General features: G+C 48.1%; 1 protein-coding gene across 5 annotated transcripts in view; it reads right to left on the bottom strand.

Moving 5' to 3' along the window:
* Window positions 1-18,088, bottom strand: part of LOC115085947 (oocyte zinc finger protein XlCOF6-like) — a 1,095,473-nt gene that overhangs the window by 540,394 nt on the left and 536,991 nt on the right. For 2 of the 5 annotated variants that reach the window (XM_029592500.1, XM_029592499.1), the window contains 2 exons: window positions 17,246-17,365; window positions 7,413-10,309 (listed from right to left, as the gene is read on the bottom strand). The exons of the other annotated variants lie outside the window; for them this stretch is intronic. In XM_029592500.1, the coding sequence (XP_029448360.1) occupies window positions 7,842-10,309; window positions 17,246-17,365 (2,588 nt within the window). In that variant the 3' untranslated portion in view covers window positions 7,413-7,841. Of the gene's footprint in view, window positions 1-7,412; window positions 10,310-17,245; window positions 17,366-18,088 lie in introns of those variants that run through there. 5 annotated transcript variants of the gene reach the window in all.

Raw genomic sequence — 18,088 nt, 5'->3', positions numbered from 1 at the left:
CACACACATACTCACATGTCCATTCTCTCTCACACATACACTGTCACATACATACACATTCATGCTCTTATATCCACCATAACCTCTCGCTCTCACAAACACTGACACACTCTCAGGCTCTAAGACACTCTCTTCCCCTCCACACACACCCCCCACACAAACTCTTACTCCCCTGGATTTTCTCATACACACTCATGCTCTCACTCCTGGCTCCCTCACATACACACACACATACCCAGGCAAGTTCCCAATCATTCTCATACAAACACACACCCAGGCAAGCTCCCAGTCATTCTCACACACTGAAACTGACCCCCAGGCAGGCTCCCATTCATTTTCATACCACTCCCTCACCATCCCCCAGGCAGGCACACATTCATTCTCACACAGACCCCCAGGCAGGCACCAATTCATTCTCACACACACACACAGACCCCCAGGCAGGCACCAATTCATTCTCACACACACCCATACACCACACACAGGCAGGCACCTCTTCTCACACATACAAACCCCAGGAAGACACCCATACATTCTCATACACAGACACACCCTCAGGCAGGCACCCATGCATTCACACGCACTCTACGGGACCTCAGCTTCTCTCTTACCTCTGGGCCTCCTCTTCACGGGTCGCTGCAGGATGGGCTCTGCAGCGGCCGCCCTGCTCTTCTCGGGCCGATCCGCGGCAGCAGCGGCCCTGCTCTTCTCAGGCCGATCCGCGGTGGGGACCCTGCTACCGGGCCTCCTCCTCCTCTTCTTAGCTGGCAGCAACAACGCTGCTCCTCTTCTGCACATGGCCGACGCTCCTCCCCCTTCCTGCCCGTGCGGCTCCTTCAATATTTTTCTTCCGGGGCCGCATGGGCAGGAAGGAGAAGGAGCACCTGCACGTTTAGACGTCACCTTTTTCTTCTGGCTGTGGTGACGTGAGCTCCACCACAGCCTTGCCGATCTTCCTGCCGGCACGGAGCACAGTGATTTTTCAGTACTAAGCCGCCAGTGGGATGAGGTCCACCGGCGGCCGCATTGGCTCCCACTTGCCGGTGTGTCACATGCACCAGGCTTGCGCGACACACCGGCACACTGCAGGCGACACAGTAAAGTGTCGCGACACACACTTTGGAAAGCTCTGCCCTAGAAGGTAGATTGAGTTTAGTGGGTAAATGGGCCATTTGAGCCAGTTAGGGTTAGTGGCTGCGTTCGGTGGAGTTGAGGTGAGGAAATAGCAAACGGAAGCACTGAACGGTGAGCCTATGGCAGAATCTGACGTGAAGAGCTGGGTTGAGGTTGGAGTAGGTGTGTGTTGAATCCAGGAGGAGACTTGATAGTAGGGAAGCAAAGGATAAGGAGGTGAAGTTGGTCATGTTAGTGATGGGGCCTGTCCTCAGGGGCCACACGAAGGGGCGCACAAAGGGGCGGGCCCCTTTGTCGCGCAATGCCTGAGAAGAGCAGAATTTAAATCCCCGCCGGCTTCTCCCCAATTGGCTGCACTGAAGCCACCCTCTGATAGGGCTGATCGGGTCACAGTGGGCTGAGCTATCATCTCTCTTATATGCACATGCTCTCTAACTCAGTGTTTCATAACCTTTTCACACCCAAGGCACACCTACATTAACAAAAATGTTGAGTGGCAACACCATTCTCCACGGGGCAGGCAGTGCAGACATGGAGAGGATTCATATGGCCAAAAGAAGAGCCAAGGAAGCACTGAAATCCCTACCAGTCTCTCTTCCAAATTTTAAAACAAAGGGAGAGACGGCAAAAGCACACATGAAACCCTCATAACAGACCACTTCCCTCTATACAAAAATACAGAAAAAGGGAGAAGCTATAGTGTGCTCTGACTGCTGCTTCCAACACTCAGTGAGTCACATCCAGGGTTCAGTGCATGGCTCTCACACCTTACGCAGCTTAGCCAGGGACAATATAGAGACCATGGAAAAACTCAAGACGAGAAGACGAGGAAGTGCTGTGTGCAACATGTGTACAGCATAAAGTGAGCCCTTGCTGTCCGTAGCCTGCATGCTACCCATTAATTACCACACTTTGGGCCTCATGCTGTAGCTAGCAAGAGGCATGCATGATTAAAAGTTTAAAAGTCGCTGCTGGTTTCTTACTGCTTTGAGGTTCTGGGAGCAGATCCCAGGTGCAAGCCCGGATCTGAATATTAGGCAGTGGTGACTTTTCAGTGGCACAGCTGATCGGGTCAGAAGGCACACAGCTTGGGAAATACTGCTCTAACACACTTTCTTTTGTTTTCTCTCACACACATACCCACAGGCTCCATCTCTCACACATTCACATGCTGTCTTAGTACGGGCAGCAGGAGGTATGTGTACTTTTGGATTGGCTGGGGGCCCGGATTGCTTGGTGGGCCAGATGGAGGCTAGAACAGAGCCTCCGAGAGTTGGAGGTAGCAGGCTGTGTGTAGCATGGTGGTGATGGAATAAAGTATACTGTGTTGCTGTACACTTTTTGCTTGGCTGGATGTGGGTTTTCAGCCACTGCTGCAAAATCTGTTTCACAACAGCAGGCATAGGCAGCAGGCACATGGGGACAAGGAGGGACTGAGTCAGCTGCATTCCTCTTCCAGGCCCTATCTCCCACCAACAGGGGGTGGGACCTGGAGGAGGAGTTGGTTCAGACTCCATTCCTATCCCTGTCCCCACATGCATACTGTGCCCCTGCCTTCTGTGCTCCAATGAGTCACTGGGAACTAATGCCATCCAGAGGCATAAGAACATAAGAAAATGCCATACTGGGTCAGACCAAGGTTCCATCAAGCCCAGCATCCTGTTTCCAACAGTGGCCAATCCAGGCCATAAGAACCTGGCAAGTACCCAAAAACTAAGTCTATTCCATTGTGATGCAATACGACCTGGCCCGGGGCAGAAACAGCCGGGACACAGAAAAGCAGAGGCTGGCAGTACCAAACCTAGCCACCGGAGGGCGCTGAGGAAGGTAGCAAAGACTACACTTCCCAGGTTCCCTGAACCGACACCTGACCCCTGGCTGGAGAATGAACAGGTACAGGTGGAGGAAATTGGGACTGATCCCTATGACTCAGCAGAGTCCATGGAAGCTGAGGAAGAGGGCGTGCCACCGTGGTGGAGCTGGCCACAAAAGCCCGGCTTCTCAGAGTCTCTAGAGGAGGAGATGGAGGTAAGCTGGGGAGAGGAAAGCTCCAGCTGTTCCTCTATGGAGCTGGAATAACCAGGAGGTTGGGGGATGGTAAATCCCAGGTTTAGACAAGGAGGTTTAAGAAATGTTGAAAGGGTATTATGGTTCAAATACTGTTTAACTCTAAGCTTGCTAAGGAGGACCTAAGCAGTTAGGCTTGGGGGTTTGTACAGTCAAGCAGGCATTGTTGCAGGGCTGCAGCCGGTGAGGCTACAGGACTCCATTAAACCCTTTTTGTGATAAAAGCCTTTTTCTCTGTGTACTGTTTGGGAGTGCCAGGACTAGGCCTGGCACTCTAACTAGAGGCTGTGAGGAGTCCATAGCAGCGCTGTGCAAGTGGACGGGACATGGCATAGGAGTGAAGCCAGAGGCCTGAAGCCCAGCAAAGCCCCACAGCATGCTGAGCGGAGGGGCAGGATCGTGACATCCATGTTACCATTGCTAATGGCAGTGGCTATTCTCCAAGTGAACTTAATAGCAGGTAATGGACTTCTCCTCCAAGAACTTATCCAATCCTTTTTTAAACACAGCTATACTAACTGCACTAACCACATCCTCTGGCAACAAATTCCAGAGATGAATTGTGCGTTGAGTAAAAAAGAACTTTCTCCGATTAGTTTTAAATGTGCCCCATGCTAACTTCATGGAGTGCCCCCTAGTCTTTCTATTATCTGAAAGAGTAAATAACCGATTCACATCTACCCGTTCTAGACCCCTCATGATTTTAAACATCTCTATCATATCCCACGTCAGCCATCTCTTCTCCAAGCTGAAAAGTCCTAACCTTTTTAGTCTTTTCTCATAGGGGAGCTGTTCCATTCCCCTTATCATTTTGGTAGCCCTTCTCTGTACCTTCTCCATCGCAATTATATCTTTTTTGAGATGCGGTGACCAGAATTGTACACACTATTCAAGGTGCGGTCTCACCATGGAGCAATACAGAGGCATTATGACACTTTCTGTTTTATTCACCATTCCCTTTCTAATAATTCCCAACATTCTGTTTGCTTTTTTGACTGCCGCAGCACACTGAACCGACGATTTCAATGTGTTATCCACTATGACACCTAGATCTCTTTCTTGGGTTGTAGCACCTAATATGGAACCCAACATTGTGTAATTATAGCATGGGTTATTTTTCCCTATATGCATCACCTTGCACTTATCCACATTAAATTTCATCTGCCATTTGGATGCCCAATTTTTCCAGTCTCACAAGGTCTTCCTGCAATTTATCGTAATCTGCTTGTGATTTAACTACTCTGAACAATTTTGTGTCATATGCAAATTTGAATATCTCACTCGTCGTATTTCTTTCCAGATCATTTATAAATATATTGAAAAGTAAGGGTCCCAATACAGATCCCTGAGGCAGAGTTTGGAATGGCCCTAGAACCCTGCCTGACTGAAGGTCTGCCACATGCACTGGGGAAGGGGAGAATCAGAAGCGGGCATCACAGCTGGACTGTGGGCTGGCAGTCATCAGAACACCAGCATTTACATTGGCTGCTTTTTTAGTCTCCTGGCCCCAGCCCCCTTTTAAAAATACCAGCCATTCCATTAGTAACCCAATATAAGGGTTGTACCATTTCAGCTTTGAGCGTGTGCTTGTTTTTTGGAGAGTGTGTGAGAGAATCACTCTTGAGACCTTAGGCTGGAGAGAGGTTTGCCATCCATCATGCAACCTTAAGGGATGCAGCTCCCTGTAGACCTAATTTAAACCCCAGGGAGGATTATACCATCAATTCACTGAATCCCTCTCCAAAGGTGCTCTGAATGAGTCATCTTTTGTGAGTACCATGCAGTTGCGTAAGTTCATTTATACTAAATCTCAGACCATATGAGCAGTATGCCTGATTGGAAAGATTAAATGCACCAAATTCAAATTTTACCTTAAGGTTCAAATGGTAACAGCACAGTAAGGCACTGAGGGCAAAAACTGTAGCTATTGGTTCACTGTAGCTGTGCATCAGTCCTCCTGCCACTTGCATGGAAATTCAAGGAAACCAAGCAGAGAGTTCATTTAGTTAATGAAGGCCTACTTTTCCACCAACTCTGATGCTGTCACCTGTGAACGATGGCAACTCACAATGTCCTCTGCCACTGAGAATAATCCATTCACTAGCCACACTGGTTGGTGGGCAGTAAAGAAAATCTTGGTCCACCTTAGTTAGGTTTGGCCAGACTTGTGTGCCCAGTATGCCAATGGATCTGTGGCCATGTCCTCAATGGGCTCTGCGAGATAGTGTGTGATTGAAATTTGTGCTGGCATCTCCAGTGCCGGGGAGGGATAATCTCTGCTGTCAATTGCTATTGCTATGGTCTGTGTCAGGAAAGCCTATTCCTTTCACCCTACCAAGACTAGAAAGCTTGGGGAGGCCTCAAGGAGTAGGAAGGACCTCCTGGTAAACCCCCATGGGGTATGTTTACCTGACAGTTGTGCCTGACGCAAGGTGAGCTACTATTTTGGTTACTGTAATTGTGAAATACTGTAAATAAATACTGGCACCAGAACAGGACTAGTCAAGTCTCAGTGTGTTCCTGGGCTATTCCCGAGGCCACAGCAGGCCTGACCATGCTAAAACCAGATGTAATAAGATGTGTGGTAAAACAGTGTGCTGAAATTCAGTGCATAGTTTTTTTTTTTAACTAACACTGTAGAGGGTAATAGTTGATGCCTTCCTTAGTTTAGGATTTACATAGAAAGGTGCTAATCAAAGCACACAATTTTACACACATTTTTTAACAAAATTCCTTGCTGTCTTGGCAATAAAGTTTACATTCAAAAAACTTGCACACAGCATTGGGTAAAATTGTGCATCTGCTGAGCCCACCTTATTACACTGACCAATTCCACAGTACTGTGTGGGGTATCCAGTCTTTTCTGTACTGCATCACCAATTCTCCTGTGCTTCCATTTGCACATCCTAGCCACCAGCAACTCCTTGCACTATACCAGAGGTTAATACCCCTTTCACCTGTGATCACACAGCATGGCTACCACACAAGTATCTATCCAGCTGGGTGGAGGGTTTGAGCCTATCCTGCACTTGCTGCTGCAAGAAGTAAAAAAACAGTAACATCTCTGGTGCCAGTCCCTGTTCCTGCTACAAGCACGCTAATGTCTCCTGTTGGATATGTACTTTGGTGATGACCTCACCTAATGTGGTTCTTGTGGAACTGAAATCTTCCATGGCAGTCTTGGAGGGTTTCAGGATTCATACCATGTGTGTCATGTGTAGCCAATCATATTGCCCAGGGCTGATCCATACCTATCTAGCTTCCAGAGATAATTCATGAAGGGCTGTCTATTGCTCTGCTAACCTCTCCAGCATCAGATAAATGGAACTCCACCAGGTGCCGACATCTGGAGGGGCCAATGAAATATACTGTGCATTTAACCTCCTCCTGCTGGTTCAATCAACATGGGATGAGGAATCAGCCAGTGAAAGTAGAAGGAGTTTTAAAATGCACAAAATGGTCAACCACCGCCTCCCTGACTAGGCTTATTCCTAGATTTCTGTGGCAATTCCATAGGGACTGGCCAACTGAATGGTAAGCGCTGACTTTTGTAGCAATTCACTCAGCTGCAGGATATTGGGGACCCTGCTTGTGACCAAGGAGGAGCTATCTTGTTCATACATCCAACTGCTTTAGGTCTTCCTTGGGCTACTCTAGGAATCCAAAGCTGTATTCATCTCTAGGTAATGGATGGTTTGTATCATACTCCATGCTTTTAAAGCACTTTTCAATATCAGTTTCAGTGTCTTTGCTGATATTTTCTCCCTATGTTTTATGCTGAATAAACTTAAACATTACAATTAATATTCAATATCAAGCAATATAAGAGAATCCTTTTCTTAGAATAGTCAAAAAACAATCATTACAAAATTTAACAGTACATTTTGATATAAAGAATATGATACAGGCTACCAATAAAACAAGAGACTCATATCAAATCAAATGGAGGAATCACAAACCATACCAAAGAGCTACATTTTCACCTATTTCCTAAAAATTAGAAACTCTCTTTTTTTAGTAATTTTAGAAGGGAATTTTCAAGCAGTTCACATAGACTAAAGTTTGCAAGTACTTTTTACCCTACAAACTTGAGACAGAATTTTCAAAGCAGATTTATGTACATGGGTGTGGGCAGAGCTCCTCTTCCTCCACACCATCCCCCCCACAGCTTACAAGTGTAACTTAGTGCATGTAGATTTGCATGCATTCTGTTGAAAATCAAAATTAACCTTTATTGCTACCACCATCATTAATCATAGCACTATGGATGAGAGCAGGCACCTTTTCATCTTGAGTAACATGTGGCCAGAATGAATGTTTCTTCTTGTTTCTTTTCATACTTCAATAATAGTGTTCATGTTGCTGAGATTTAGCTTAGATGTTGTACAAGATCAAAATGTGAAGGTACTCATCTAATCTCTTCTGTCACCAGAGTGGATTTTCTGGTGGGTTTTGAGGCTTAATTATTTTTTCATAAAAGGAAGATGAAGGTCTCTCTTCAGTATGAAATTTCTGGTGTGCTGTGACAGTCATCTGTTGCTGGAAGCTTTTACCACACTTAAAATTCCACTGTGGAATTTCTGGTGGGTTCTAAAGATTATATTATACAGGAAGCTTTTATCATATTCAGAGCATGAGCATCATCTCTCACCAGTATGAATTCTCTGATGAACTATGAGACTATTCTTCTGCATGAAACTTTTATCACAGTCATTACATGAATATGGTTTTTTACCCGTGTGACGTTTCAGGTGTGCATTGAGCCTTTCCTTAAGCCTGAAGCTTTTCTCACAGACAGAACATGAAAAGGGCTTCTCACTAGAGTGGATTGTCTGGTGGGATATGAGATTTTTCTTATACCTGAAGCTTTTACCACACTCAGAACATGAAAATGGTTTTTCACCTGTGTGGATTTGCTGGTGGATCGTGAGGCCTATCTTATACCTGAAGCCTTTACCACACTCAGTACATAAAAATGATCTCTCATCAGTGTGAATTTTTTGGTGTGCTGTGAGACGCTGTTTCAGGATGAAGCTTTTACCACAGATAGAACATGAAAATTGATTTTGTCCCTCACCATTGTGGATTTTCTGGTGTCTTGTTAGGTTTATCTTTTGCTTAAAACGTTTTCCACACTCAGAACATGAAAAAGGTTTTCCTTCAATGTGAATTTTCTGGTGTGTTGTAAGGGTAAGCTTCAGCTTGAAGCTTTTACCACACTCTGCACATGAAAAAGGTCTCTCATCTGTATGGATTTTCTTATGTCTTGTGAGAGTGACCTTATGCCTGAAGCTTTTACCACATTCAGTACATAAAAATGGTCTCTCACCCGTGTGGATTTTCTGGTGTAATTTGAGGCCTAATTTATCCTTAAAGCTTTTACCGCATTCAGTACATAAAAATGGTATGTGACTAGAATGGGATTTCTGATGTAGTGTGAGATCAAATTTTAACCTAAAGCTTTTACCACACTCAAAACAGGAAAATGGTTTCTCTCCAGTGTGTATATTCTGATGTGCTGTGAGACGCCATTTCTCATTGAAGCTTTTATCACATTCAGAACATGAAAATGGTCTCTCATTAATATGGATTTTTTGATGTCTCAGAAAGGATGCCTTTCCTGTAAATCCTTTACCACACCCATTACATGAAAATGGTCTTTTCCCACTATGGAAATTCTGATGGGTTGTAAGGCTTATCTTACACTTGAAGCTTTTCCCACACTCAGAACATGAAAATGGTTTTGCGTCAGTGTGGATTTTCTGGTGGGCTGTGAGACTTTTCATACACCTGAAGCTTTTTCCACACTCAAAACATGAAAATGGTTTCTCAGCAGTGTGGATTTTTTGGTGTGATGTGAGATGCCATTTATCGATGAAGCTTTTACCACATTCAGAACATGAAAATGGTTTCTCACCAGTGTGTATTTTCTGGTGCGATGTAAGACGACCTTTACGGTTGAACCTTTTACCACAAACAGAACATAAAAATGGTTTTTCTCCTGTGTGGATATTTTGATGTGATGTAAGACTCCCTCTAGCATTGAAACTTTTACCACATTCAGAACATGAAAATGGTTTGTCTCCTGTGTGGATGTTCTGGTGTATTGTGAGATTCCATTTATCTTTGAAGCTTTTACCACATTCAGAACATGAAAATGGTTTCTCACCACTGTGTCTTTTCTGGTGAGCACCAAGATTCCATTTATTGATGAAGTTTTTACCGCATTCAGAACATGAAAATGGTTTCTCTCCAGTGTGTCTTTTCTGGTGGGCTGAGAGATTCCATTTCTTAATGAAGCTTTTACCACACTCAGAACATGAAAATCGTTTCTCATTGGTGAGGTGTTTCTGGTGTGCTGCAATATGCCATTTATCATCAAAACCTTTACCATACTTTGAACATGAAGGTGTATCACTGGTGTTGGTTTTTTGGTGTGCTGTGAAATACCTTTTATCGTTGAAGCTTTTAACACACTCAGTAAATGATAACGGTCTCTCCTGGGGTAGTGTTTGTACATGAGTTTGTCTCTCATCTGTGTGAAGTGTCTGTTGGGATGTCAGGTCTGCCTTCTGAAAAATGCATGTAGCATATTTATTAAAGAAAATATTTCTCTTTCCTTCATCACATTCTAGGAGATGGAATTCATCTCCCTTCCTAATTAAACTTTTGCCAGATTCAGAACAAGTAAACGGCCTCTTTCCAGTGTGTATTTTCTCTTCTTTCTGTAGTTCTCCCTTCTGACTGAAGATTTTCGCATAGTCTGTACTTGTAGATGGTCTCTCATCAGTGTTAGATCTCTGATGTGATTTCAGAGTTAAGGGTTCCCTGAGGAATATCCCACATATATCACATAAACATCTTTGTTCTGCTGTCTGGATTCTTTGCTCTTCCCCTGTGTATGAGATATTACTGACATTTTTTTCACACACAGTAGAAATCTTTGGCTTAGTTTCTAAGTTGTATTGATTCCTGAAATTTCTTCTCCACTCAGAACATGCAGAAACATCCTCTCCATCTCTTTCTGATAACATCTTCTTCCCTTCCAGATTACCACAGAGCTCCCAGTGATGTGTCTTTGCATTACTCTTTATGGCCTCATTATTTTCTAGATAAAAAAGTAAACACTAGGCATTACTATATTTGCTGTACACACAGAGTAAGAACCTGCAGAGAAATGAGAGGATCTGACATGGCTTCATCAGGGAATAAAGTATTTTCAGTAATTAGATAATTTTCAAAACTACATTTTGATGCAGAGTCCATGAATACTTTTAGATGTGGGCTTTGGTTTTGTTCTAATTTTAAAAGAGAAAATATTAGTATTCTTTCAATTGAAAATGGCCCAGAAAAAAAATCTGCAGAGATATTGTGGAGATTACTTACCTGGTAGTCTCGTTTTCCTTAGTGTATGCAGATGGACTCAAAACAAGTGGGTATAGTGTGCTCGTGCTAGCAGTTGGAGACGGATCTGACGTCAGCACGGGTACATATACCCCCACAGGAAGTGAAGCAACTCAGTAATCTTCCTTGCAAAAGCTGTATGAGCTATATAAGTGTAGCTGACCGATCAATTAAATAAACAGGATTCCCCTGCCAGATTGATAGTAGCTGGAGACCGCCAGTGCTCTTCAACCGGAAGGCGTCGACACCCTGCAGGGTGGAGGCCCTATATAAGCAAAACATGGCTCACCGTGCAACGGCAAATCCACATGTATACCGGCAGCCGGGCGGGATTCTGAGTCCATCTGCATACACTAAGGAACACGAGATTACCAGGTAAGTAATTTCCACATTTCCTAGCGTGTAGCAGATGGACTCAAAACAAGTGGGATGTACAAAAGCTACTCCCGGAGTGGGCGGGAGGCTGCCCGAGGACCGTGTAGGATTGCCCTCGCAAACGCGGTGTCCTCCCTGGCTTGGACGTCCAGACAGTAGAATCTGGAGAAAGTATGAAGGGAGGACCACGTCGCCGCTTTACATATCTCTGCCGGCGACAGCATCCCGGTTTCTGCCCAAGAGGCTGCTTGCGCTCTGGTAGAATGAGCCTTGACCTGTAGAGCAGGTGGCTTCCCAGCCTCTACGTAGGCTGCCTTGATGACTTCTTTGATCCAGCGGGCGATGGTTGGCCGTGAGGCCGCTTCCCCTTGTTTCTTCCCGCTGTGCAGGACGAACAGGTGGTCCCATCTTTCGTACTGGTTCTGACATGTCCAGGTATCTGGACAGTAATCTGCCAATGTCGAGATGACGTAGTATTCGACCTTCTTCTGACTTCATCAAACCATCCGTAGTGGGCAAGGATATGGTTTGGTTGAGGTGAAACTGTGAGACTACCTTGGTTAAAAAGGAAGGAACCGTGCGGAGATGGATAGCCTCTGGAGTGATTCGGAGAAATGGATCACGGCAGGACAGCGCTTGTAGCTCTGAAATGCGACGGGCTGAACACACAGCCAGTAAGAACACCATCTTCAAGGTCAAAAAACGGAGAGACAGGCCTCGCAGGGGCCTGAAGGTGGATCCCGCTAGAAAGTCCAACACTAGGTTGAGGTTCCACAGGGGCACTGGCCACTTCAGTGGCGGGCGAATGTGCTTGACTCCTTTCAGGAAGCGTGAAACGTCTGGGTGCGTGGCAATGGTGTTGCCGTCCCTCCTGGGACCATAGCAAGACAGCGCTGCCACTTGCACCTTGATGGAGCTGAGGGAGAGACCCTTCTGAAGTCCATCTTGTAGGAAATCCAAAATGATAGGTTTCTTAGCGGCATGCGGATTGGTGCTGTGAGAATCGCACCAAGCTTCAAAAACTCTCCAGATTCTTATATACGTAAGCGATGTGGAGAACTTGCGTGCTCGGAGGAGTGTATCGATTACCGCCTCCGAGTATCCACGTTTCTTCAGTCGAGCCCTCTCAATGGCCAGACCGTGAGAGAGAATTGAGCCGGATCCTCGTGGAGGATGGGACCCTGCCGCAGCAGGTCCCGGTAAGGAGGCAGGGGTAATGGGTTCCCTGCCAGTAGTCTTCTCATGTCTGCGTACCAGGGTCTTCTTGGCCAATCCGGGGCCACTAGAAGAACTAGGCCTCTGTGTTGCTGAATCTTGTGTATGATGGCACCCAGCAGGGGCCACGGAGGAAAGGCATATAGCAGAATCCCTTGAGGCCATGGCTGTACCAGGGCGTCGATCCCCTGGGATAGAGGATCCCGCCAGCGACTGAAATATCTGGGAACTTGAGCATTGGACCGGTCCGCGAGTAGGTCCATGCCCGGCATCCCCCACTGATCCACAATCATCTGGAAGTGGTCCCATGGGCGACAGCTGCCATTCTCCCGGGTTCAGGCTTTCCCTGCTGAGGAAGTCTGCCTTGGTGTTGTCTATCCCGGCGATGTGGACGGCGGAGATATCGTGGAGATTTGCTTTTGCTCAAACCATCAGGGGAGTGATCTCCAGGGACACCTGTTGACTCTTGGTTCCGCCTTGTCGGTTGATGTAGGCCACTGTGGTGGCGTTGTCCGACATCACTCTGATCGCTCTGTTTCGGAGTCTGTGGGCAAATCGCAGGCATGCAAGCCTGACTGCCCGTGCTTCTAGTCTGTTGATGTTCCATTCCGACTCTCTTCTGCTCCACCGCCCTTGGGCAGTGAGCTCTTCGCAGTGTGCTCCCCATCCATTCAGACTGGCAACTGTAGTGAGCAAGGTCCAGGTTAGGGAGGACATCCTCGAGCCTCGGCTCAACTGGCCGGGCTGCAACCACCACCGTAGCTGAATCCGTACTCTGGCTGGTAGAGGCAGGTGGACGGTGTAGTTCTGCAATCGTGGGCTCCACCGGGACAGGAGGGCGCGTTGCAAAGGTCTCATATGAGCCCACGCCCATGGGACCACTTCCAGAGTGGATGCCATGAGGCCGAGGACCTGCAGGTAATCCCGAGCTGTGGGCCGGATGGTGCGCAGCAGCACCTGCAGACAATTCTGAAGCTTCGATATCCTCTTGGAGGTCAAGCTGACTGTGTCCACCTGGGTGTTGAATTGGGCTCCGAGATATTCCAGCGACTGCGACGGCTGTAGGGAACTCTTGCTTAAGTTGACTACCCAACCCAGGCTCTCCAGGAGAGCTATAACCCTGCCGGTTGACCGGTGGCTCTCCTCCGGAGACTTTGCTCTGATCAGCCAATCGTCCAGATAGGGATGGACGAGAATTCCTTCTTTCCTGAGAGCTGCCGCCACTACTACGATTACCTTGGTAAAGATCCGTGGCGCAGTGGCCAACCCGAAGGGTAGGGCTCGGAACTGGAAGTGCTGAGTGAGGACCTTGAAGCGTAAATAGCGCTGGTGGTCCTGATGTATTGGGATATGTAGATAGGCTTCTGACAGATCCAGGGAGGTGAGAAACTCCCCTGGTCGCACTGCATTCTTGATGGATCGCAGCGTTTCCATGCGAAAGCTGGGGACCCGGAGGTGTCGGTTGATGGACTTCAGGTCTAAGACTGGTCGGAAGGTGCCCTCCTTCTTGGGTACTATGAAATAAATGGAATAATGCCCAGAACATATCTCCCCCGCAGAGACTGGGACTATGGCTCTTAAGGCCAGGAGCCTCTGCAAGGTCACTTCCAATGCCGCCTGTTTGAGAGGTGAACAGGGAAATTCCACAAACTTGGTCAGCAGAAGCCGAAGAAAATCCAGGTAATACCCTGTTCGGATGATGGCAAGGACCCATTGATCCGAGGTGAGCGCGACCCACCTGTGGTAGAAGAGGGTTAGCCTGCCCCCTATGGCCGCAACCCCCGGATGGGTCGGCTGATTGTCATTGTGGAGTCCGGACGGGCCCAGAACCCGGGCCGGTTCGCCTCTTGTTCTTAGCCCGAAAGGGCTGATTCCTGGCCTGAGGACGAGGTGCTTGGTAGCGGGTCCTATAAGGATGGAAGCGCTGAGAGCTGCCACCTCTAGGTGGCCTTGAAGAGGTACGCTGGCTCCTCCTAGACCGGTCTTCTGGTAGATGGGGTAATGGAGAGGTACCCCATGTCCTAGCCAATTGGTCGAGGTCGCTGCCGAACAGTAGGGAGCCCTTAAAGGGCATTCTTGTGAGGCGTGACTTGGAGGAAGCGTCGGCCGCCCAATTGCGGAGCCATAGCTGCCTCCGGGCTGCCACCGAGGAGGACACTCCTTTGGCAGCCGTACGGACGAGGTCGGAGGCTGCGTCAGTGAGGTATGCGAGAGCGGATTCCATGTCTTCCCCAGGGGTGTTGGTTCAGGCCTGTGACAAACAGGAACGTGTAACCACGGTGCAGCAAGTCGCAATCTGTAAAGACATAGCCGCCACCTCAAAAGCCTGCTTCAAAATGGTGTCCATGCGGTGGTCATGGGCATCCTTGAGGGCCGCTCCCCCCTCAACCGGAATGGTAGTGCGCTTCACAATGGCGCTAACGATGGCGTCTACTTTGGGGCATGCCAGAAGCTCCTTAGACATCAGGTCCAGAGGGTATATGCCCGACCCCCTTGGAAAGAGGCCTCCGGCGCTTTCCACTCCAATTCAATCAGCTGCTGTGCTGCCTGTAAGAGAGGAAAATGGTGGGCCGTCTGGTGCAGACCCTCCAGCAGAGGGTTCATCCTCGGGTCCCCCAGGGCGCTTTGGGCCGGAATGGCCAGTTCTGAAAGGCAATGGGACACCAAGCCTGGAAGATCCTCCTTTTGAAAGAAGCATCTCATGGTGCGATATGGAGCCGACCCCGAGGGAAGGTCACCCTCCTCGGGGAATTCTTTACCCTCTGTGGAACAATCTGGATTCCCAAGGCCGGGGCTGCCGGGTGGGGAGTGGCGGGGCCGAGGTTTCGAGGTTTCAGGGCTCGGGTCCACCGGAACGGGAGGACCCACTGGAGGGGCAGACTGCCTCTGAACAAAGGTGTGAAGCCCGTGGAAGAACTCCACCCAGGAAAAGGAGGCCATATCCGGACATAGAGGCACCAGGCCTCTCGAAGTCCCTGGTTGCTCGCCGCTACTTGCCAAGTCTGGAGTATTCCCAGGGAACCGCTGGGCTAGGACCTGCTCTGGCCCAGAACTCCCATGGCCTCTTCACATTGGGCACATAGGGAGTCCATGTCCTCGCTCTGGGTGGCTCTGAGATTGCATGCCGAGCAGAGGCTTAAAGTTCGCATGTCTGAGTCAGGAGGCTCCGTGGATGCCTGAGCTCCCTGCTGCTCCATTTCTGCCGTTATTACCGCCCAGCCGGACCATGCGCCTATTGAGCGGGCGTCTGAGAAACGTGCACCTATTAACGGGCATCTTATAAATATGCGCCTACGCGCGGGCATCTTATAAACATGCGCCTATGTACGGGCGCCTAAGCAATGTGCGCCTATGAGCGGGCATCTTAGAAACGTGCGCCTATGAACGGGCGTCTTATAAATGTGCGCCTATGTATGGGCTCCCAAACAATGTGCGCCTATAAGCGGGCGTCTTCCTATAAGAAAAGCGTACGACCACGGGCGCCTATCGCAGCGTGCGTACAGCAACGGGCGCCTATCGCAGCGCGCGTACCGCAACGGGCGCCTATCGCAGCGCGCGTACAGCAACGGGCGCCTATCGCAGTATGCGAAAACAGGACAAATGTCGATTTCTTCAGCGTGCTGCCTCGCAAGCAGGCCCAGCCAGTTCGCACTTCCTCGGAGACCACAATAAAGATGTACGCCTTACCTTGTCTTCGGCGCTTCCCGGCTGAAACCCGGGCGGTCTCCGGCTGCGGGAGGAGAGGTGAAGTACCTTCACCGCTGCTCTGGGAAGTGCACCCGCTGCCTCTAGGCCGCGCCCGAACTCGTCTCGCTCGGGGGCCAAGTCCACGCCGGGACCGAGGCTGCCTCTATGCCGCGCCCGAGCCCTTCTCACTCGGGGGCTAGGTCCCTGCCGCGACCCGGCCACCGGACCGAGGCTCTTACCTCCGAGGGACCACGGAAGTCAGCTCGGGAAACTCAACTGGGGGAGGGACCGACTGGTATCACCGCAGGAGTGCGGGGCTTGTCTTCAGAAAGTTGTTTTCGAAGAGATTTAGAAGTTAGAATTTGGAAACACGCTCAGCGAGCGTGAAGGAGCTCCAAACTGCTTTGGAGATGGAAATTACTGAGTTGCTTCACTTCCTGTGGGGGTATATGTACCCGTGCTGACGTCAGATCCGTCTCCAACTGCTAGCACGAGCACACTATACCCACTTGTTTTGAGTCCATCTGCTACACGCTAGGAAAATACCTGTTTTTTTCTGTGCATATTTTTTTCATTCAAAAGAAGGCCAGACCTGACCCCACCCCTGAAAATCCTCAGCACATGATGCATAGAAGTATAGGTGTTGTGGAATAATGCTTCTACTTATACCTGCGTGGAGGGTGGACAATTTTCAAAACGTACTGGTGACTACAGAATGGAAATGAAGAAATGGTGTAACTTTTCTATTACACCTAAAATTTATATTTCTGCTTGGGGGTAAGCCTGCACAGAGAAGCAGTTTCTACTGCCCTCAAAATCTTGCTGGGCAGACTAGATAGAGCATTTTGGTATTTATTTGCCATCATTTACTATGTTTCTAAGTTACCCAAGAAAATCCGAATTTACCCAGGTGAAAGGCTTCTGAAAATTATCTTGTAGATGATGGAGAGAATTCCATCTTGGGGACTCCAGGCTCCAGCACAGACTCTCTGACCATGGGACCGTAATCAGGAGAGGCTGCCAAAGCACTTCCTGTTCCCTTACTGAGTAAAATAGGAACATAGGCAGCTCTGTGTTTAGTAGACTAAATTGTCAAAGCATAGATTGTTCAGACCAGGTAACTCCAGCCTCATATGGGGTTAGGGACAGGTCATCAGAAGTGTTTATGGTCTGTGGGACAGGTCTTTATATATCTGGTACTGGAAAGAGACATCCTGTGTGCCTGGTGCCTGTAACAGCAACCCTGAGAGTGATTAAAGCGATCTCCAGAGGAGCTGGTGAAGGGGTCTCTGCAGTTCCCAGCTGCTCCTTCCACTCTTCATCTCCGCAGTTTTACCCCGGTCCCTCTTATTCCTGCACTCACCTGAGCAGCTGCTTTTCCCAGTTTCTCTTTCCTCTGATCCCGGCTCATCCCTGATGTACGGCTCCTCCCCTCGTTCAATGTGGGATATAATGTCAGGGGTGACAGTCAGAGAGCCTGTATCTAGGGTAAGAACACTGCATTAGATCTCTCATACTCACTCTGGGTTTGACTCATACAAATTAAAAATGTCCCGCATAAAAATATTCACTTTTTTTTTAGTGAACAAAAATATTCAAACCCCCCACTAGATGTTACAGAAGTAAAATTCAGACACCCTGCATATCTCAGAAAGGTCACGTGAACCCATCCACATCTCCCATTCAGTATGACAGTCACAACCTCTCCCTTAGAGATCTTCTGTGCTTGTCCCATGCTCTCCTGAATTCCAGTCCTGTCCTTGTCTCCTTCAGAAAGGGTAACGAAGGCTGTTCCACGCATCTAGTACCCTTTCTGTAAAGAAATATTTCCTTATGTTACTTCTAACTCCACCCCCTTTCATCTTCATCCAATTATCCCTCATTCCAGAGCCTCCTTTCCATTAAAAGAGACCTACCTCTTGGGCAATTATTCCTTGGAGATATTTAAATGTCTCCATCATATCTCCCCTTTCCCTCCTTTCTTCAGGGTATTCTTGTTTAGCTTTTTAACTCTGTCCCGATCTGCTTTATGATGAAGATAGTTGACCACTTTAATAGCTGCCCTCTGGAATGACTCTTTATATCCTTTTGAAGGTGCGGCCTCCAGAATCGTGCACAATACTCTAAATGAGGTCTCACCAAAGACTTATACAAAGGCAATATAACATAAGTTTTTCTGTTGGCTTTCCGCTCTTTGTGCACCCAG

Source organism: Rhinatrema bivittatum, chromosome 2 (assembly GCF_901001135.1).
Source record: "Rhinatrema bivittatum chromosome 2, aRhiBiv1.1, whole genome shotgun sequence".
NCBI classification, from domain to species: domain Eukaryota; kingdom Metazoa; phylum Chordata; class Amphibia; order Gymnophiona; family Rhinatrematidae; genus Rhinatrema; species Rhinatrema bivittatum.
This window is presented reverse-complemented; position numbering and strand designations above follow the sequence as displayed.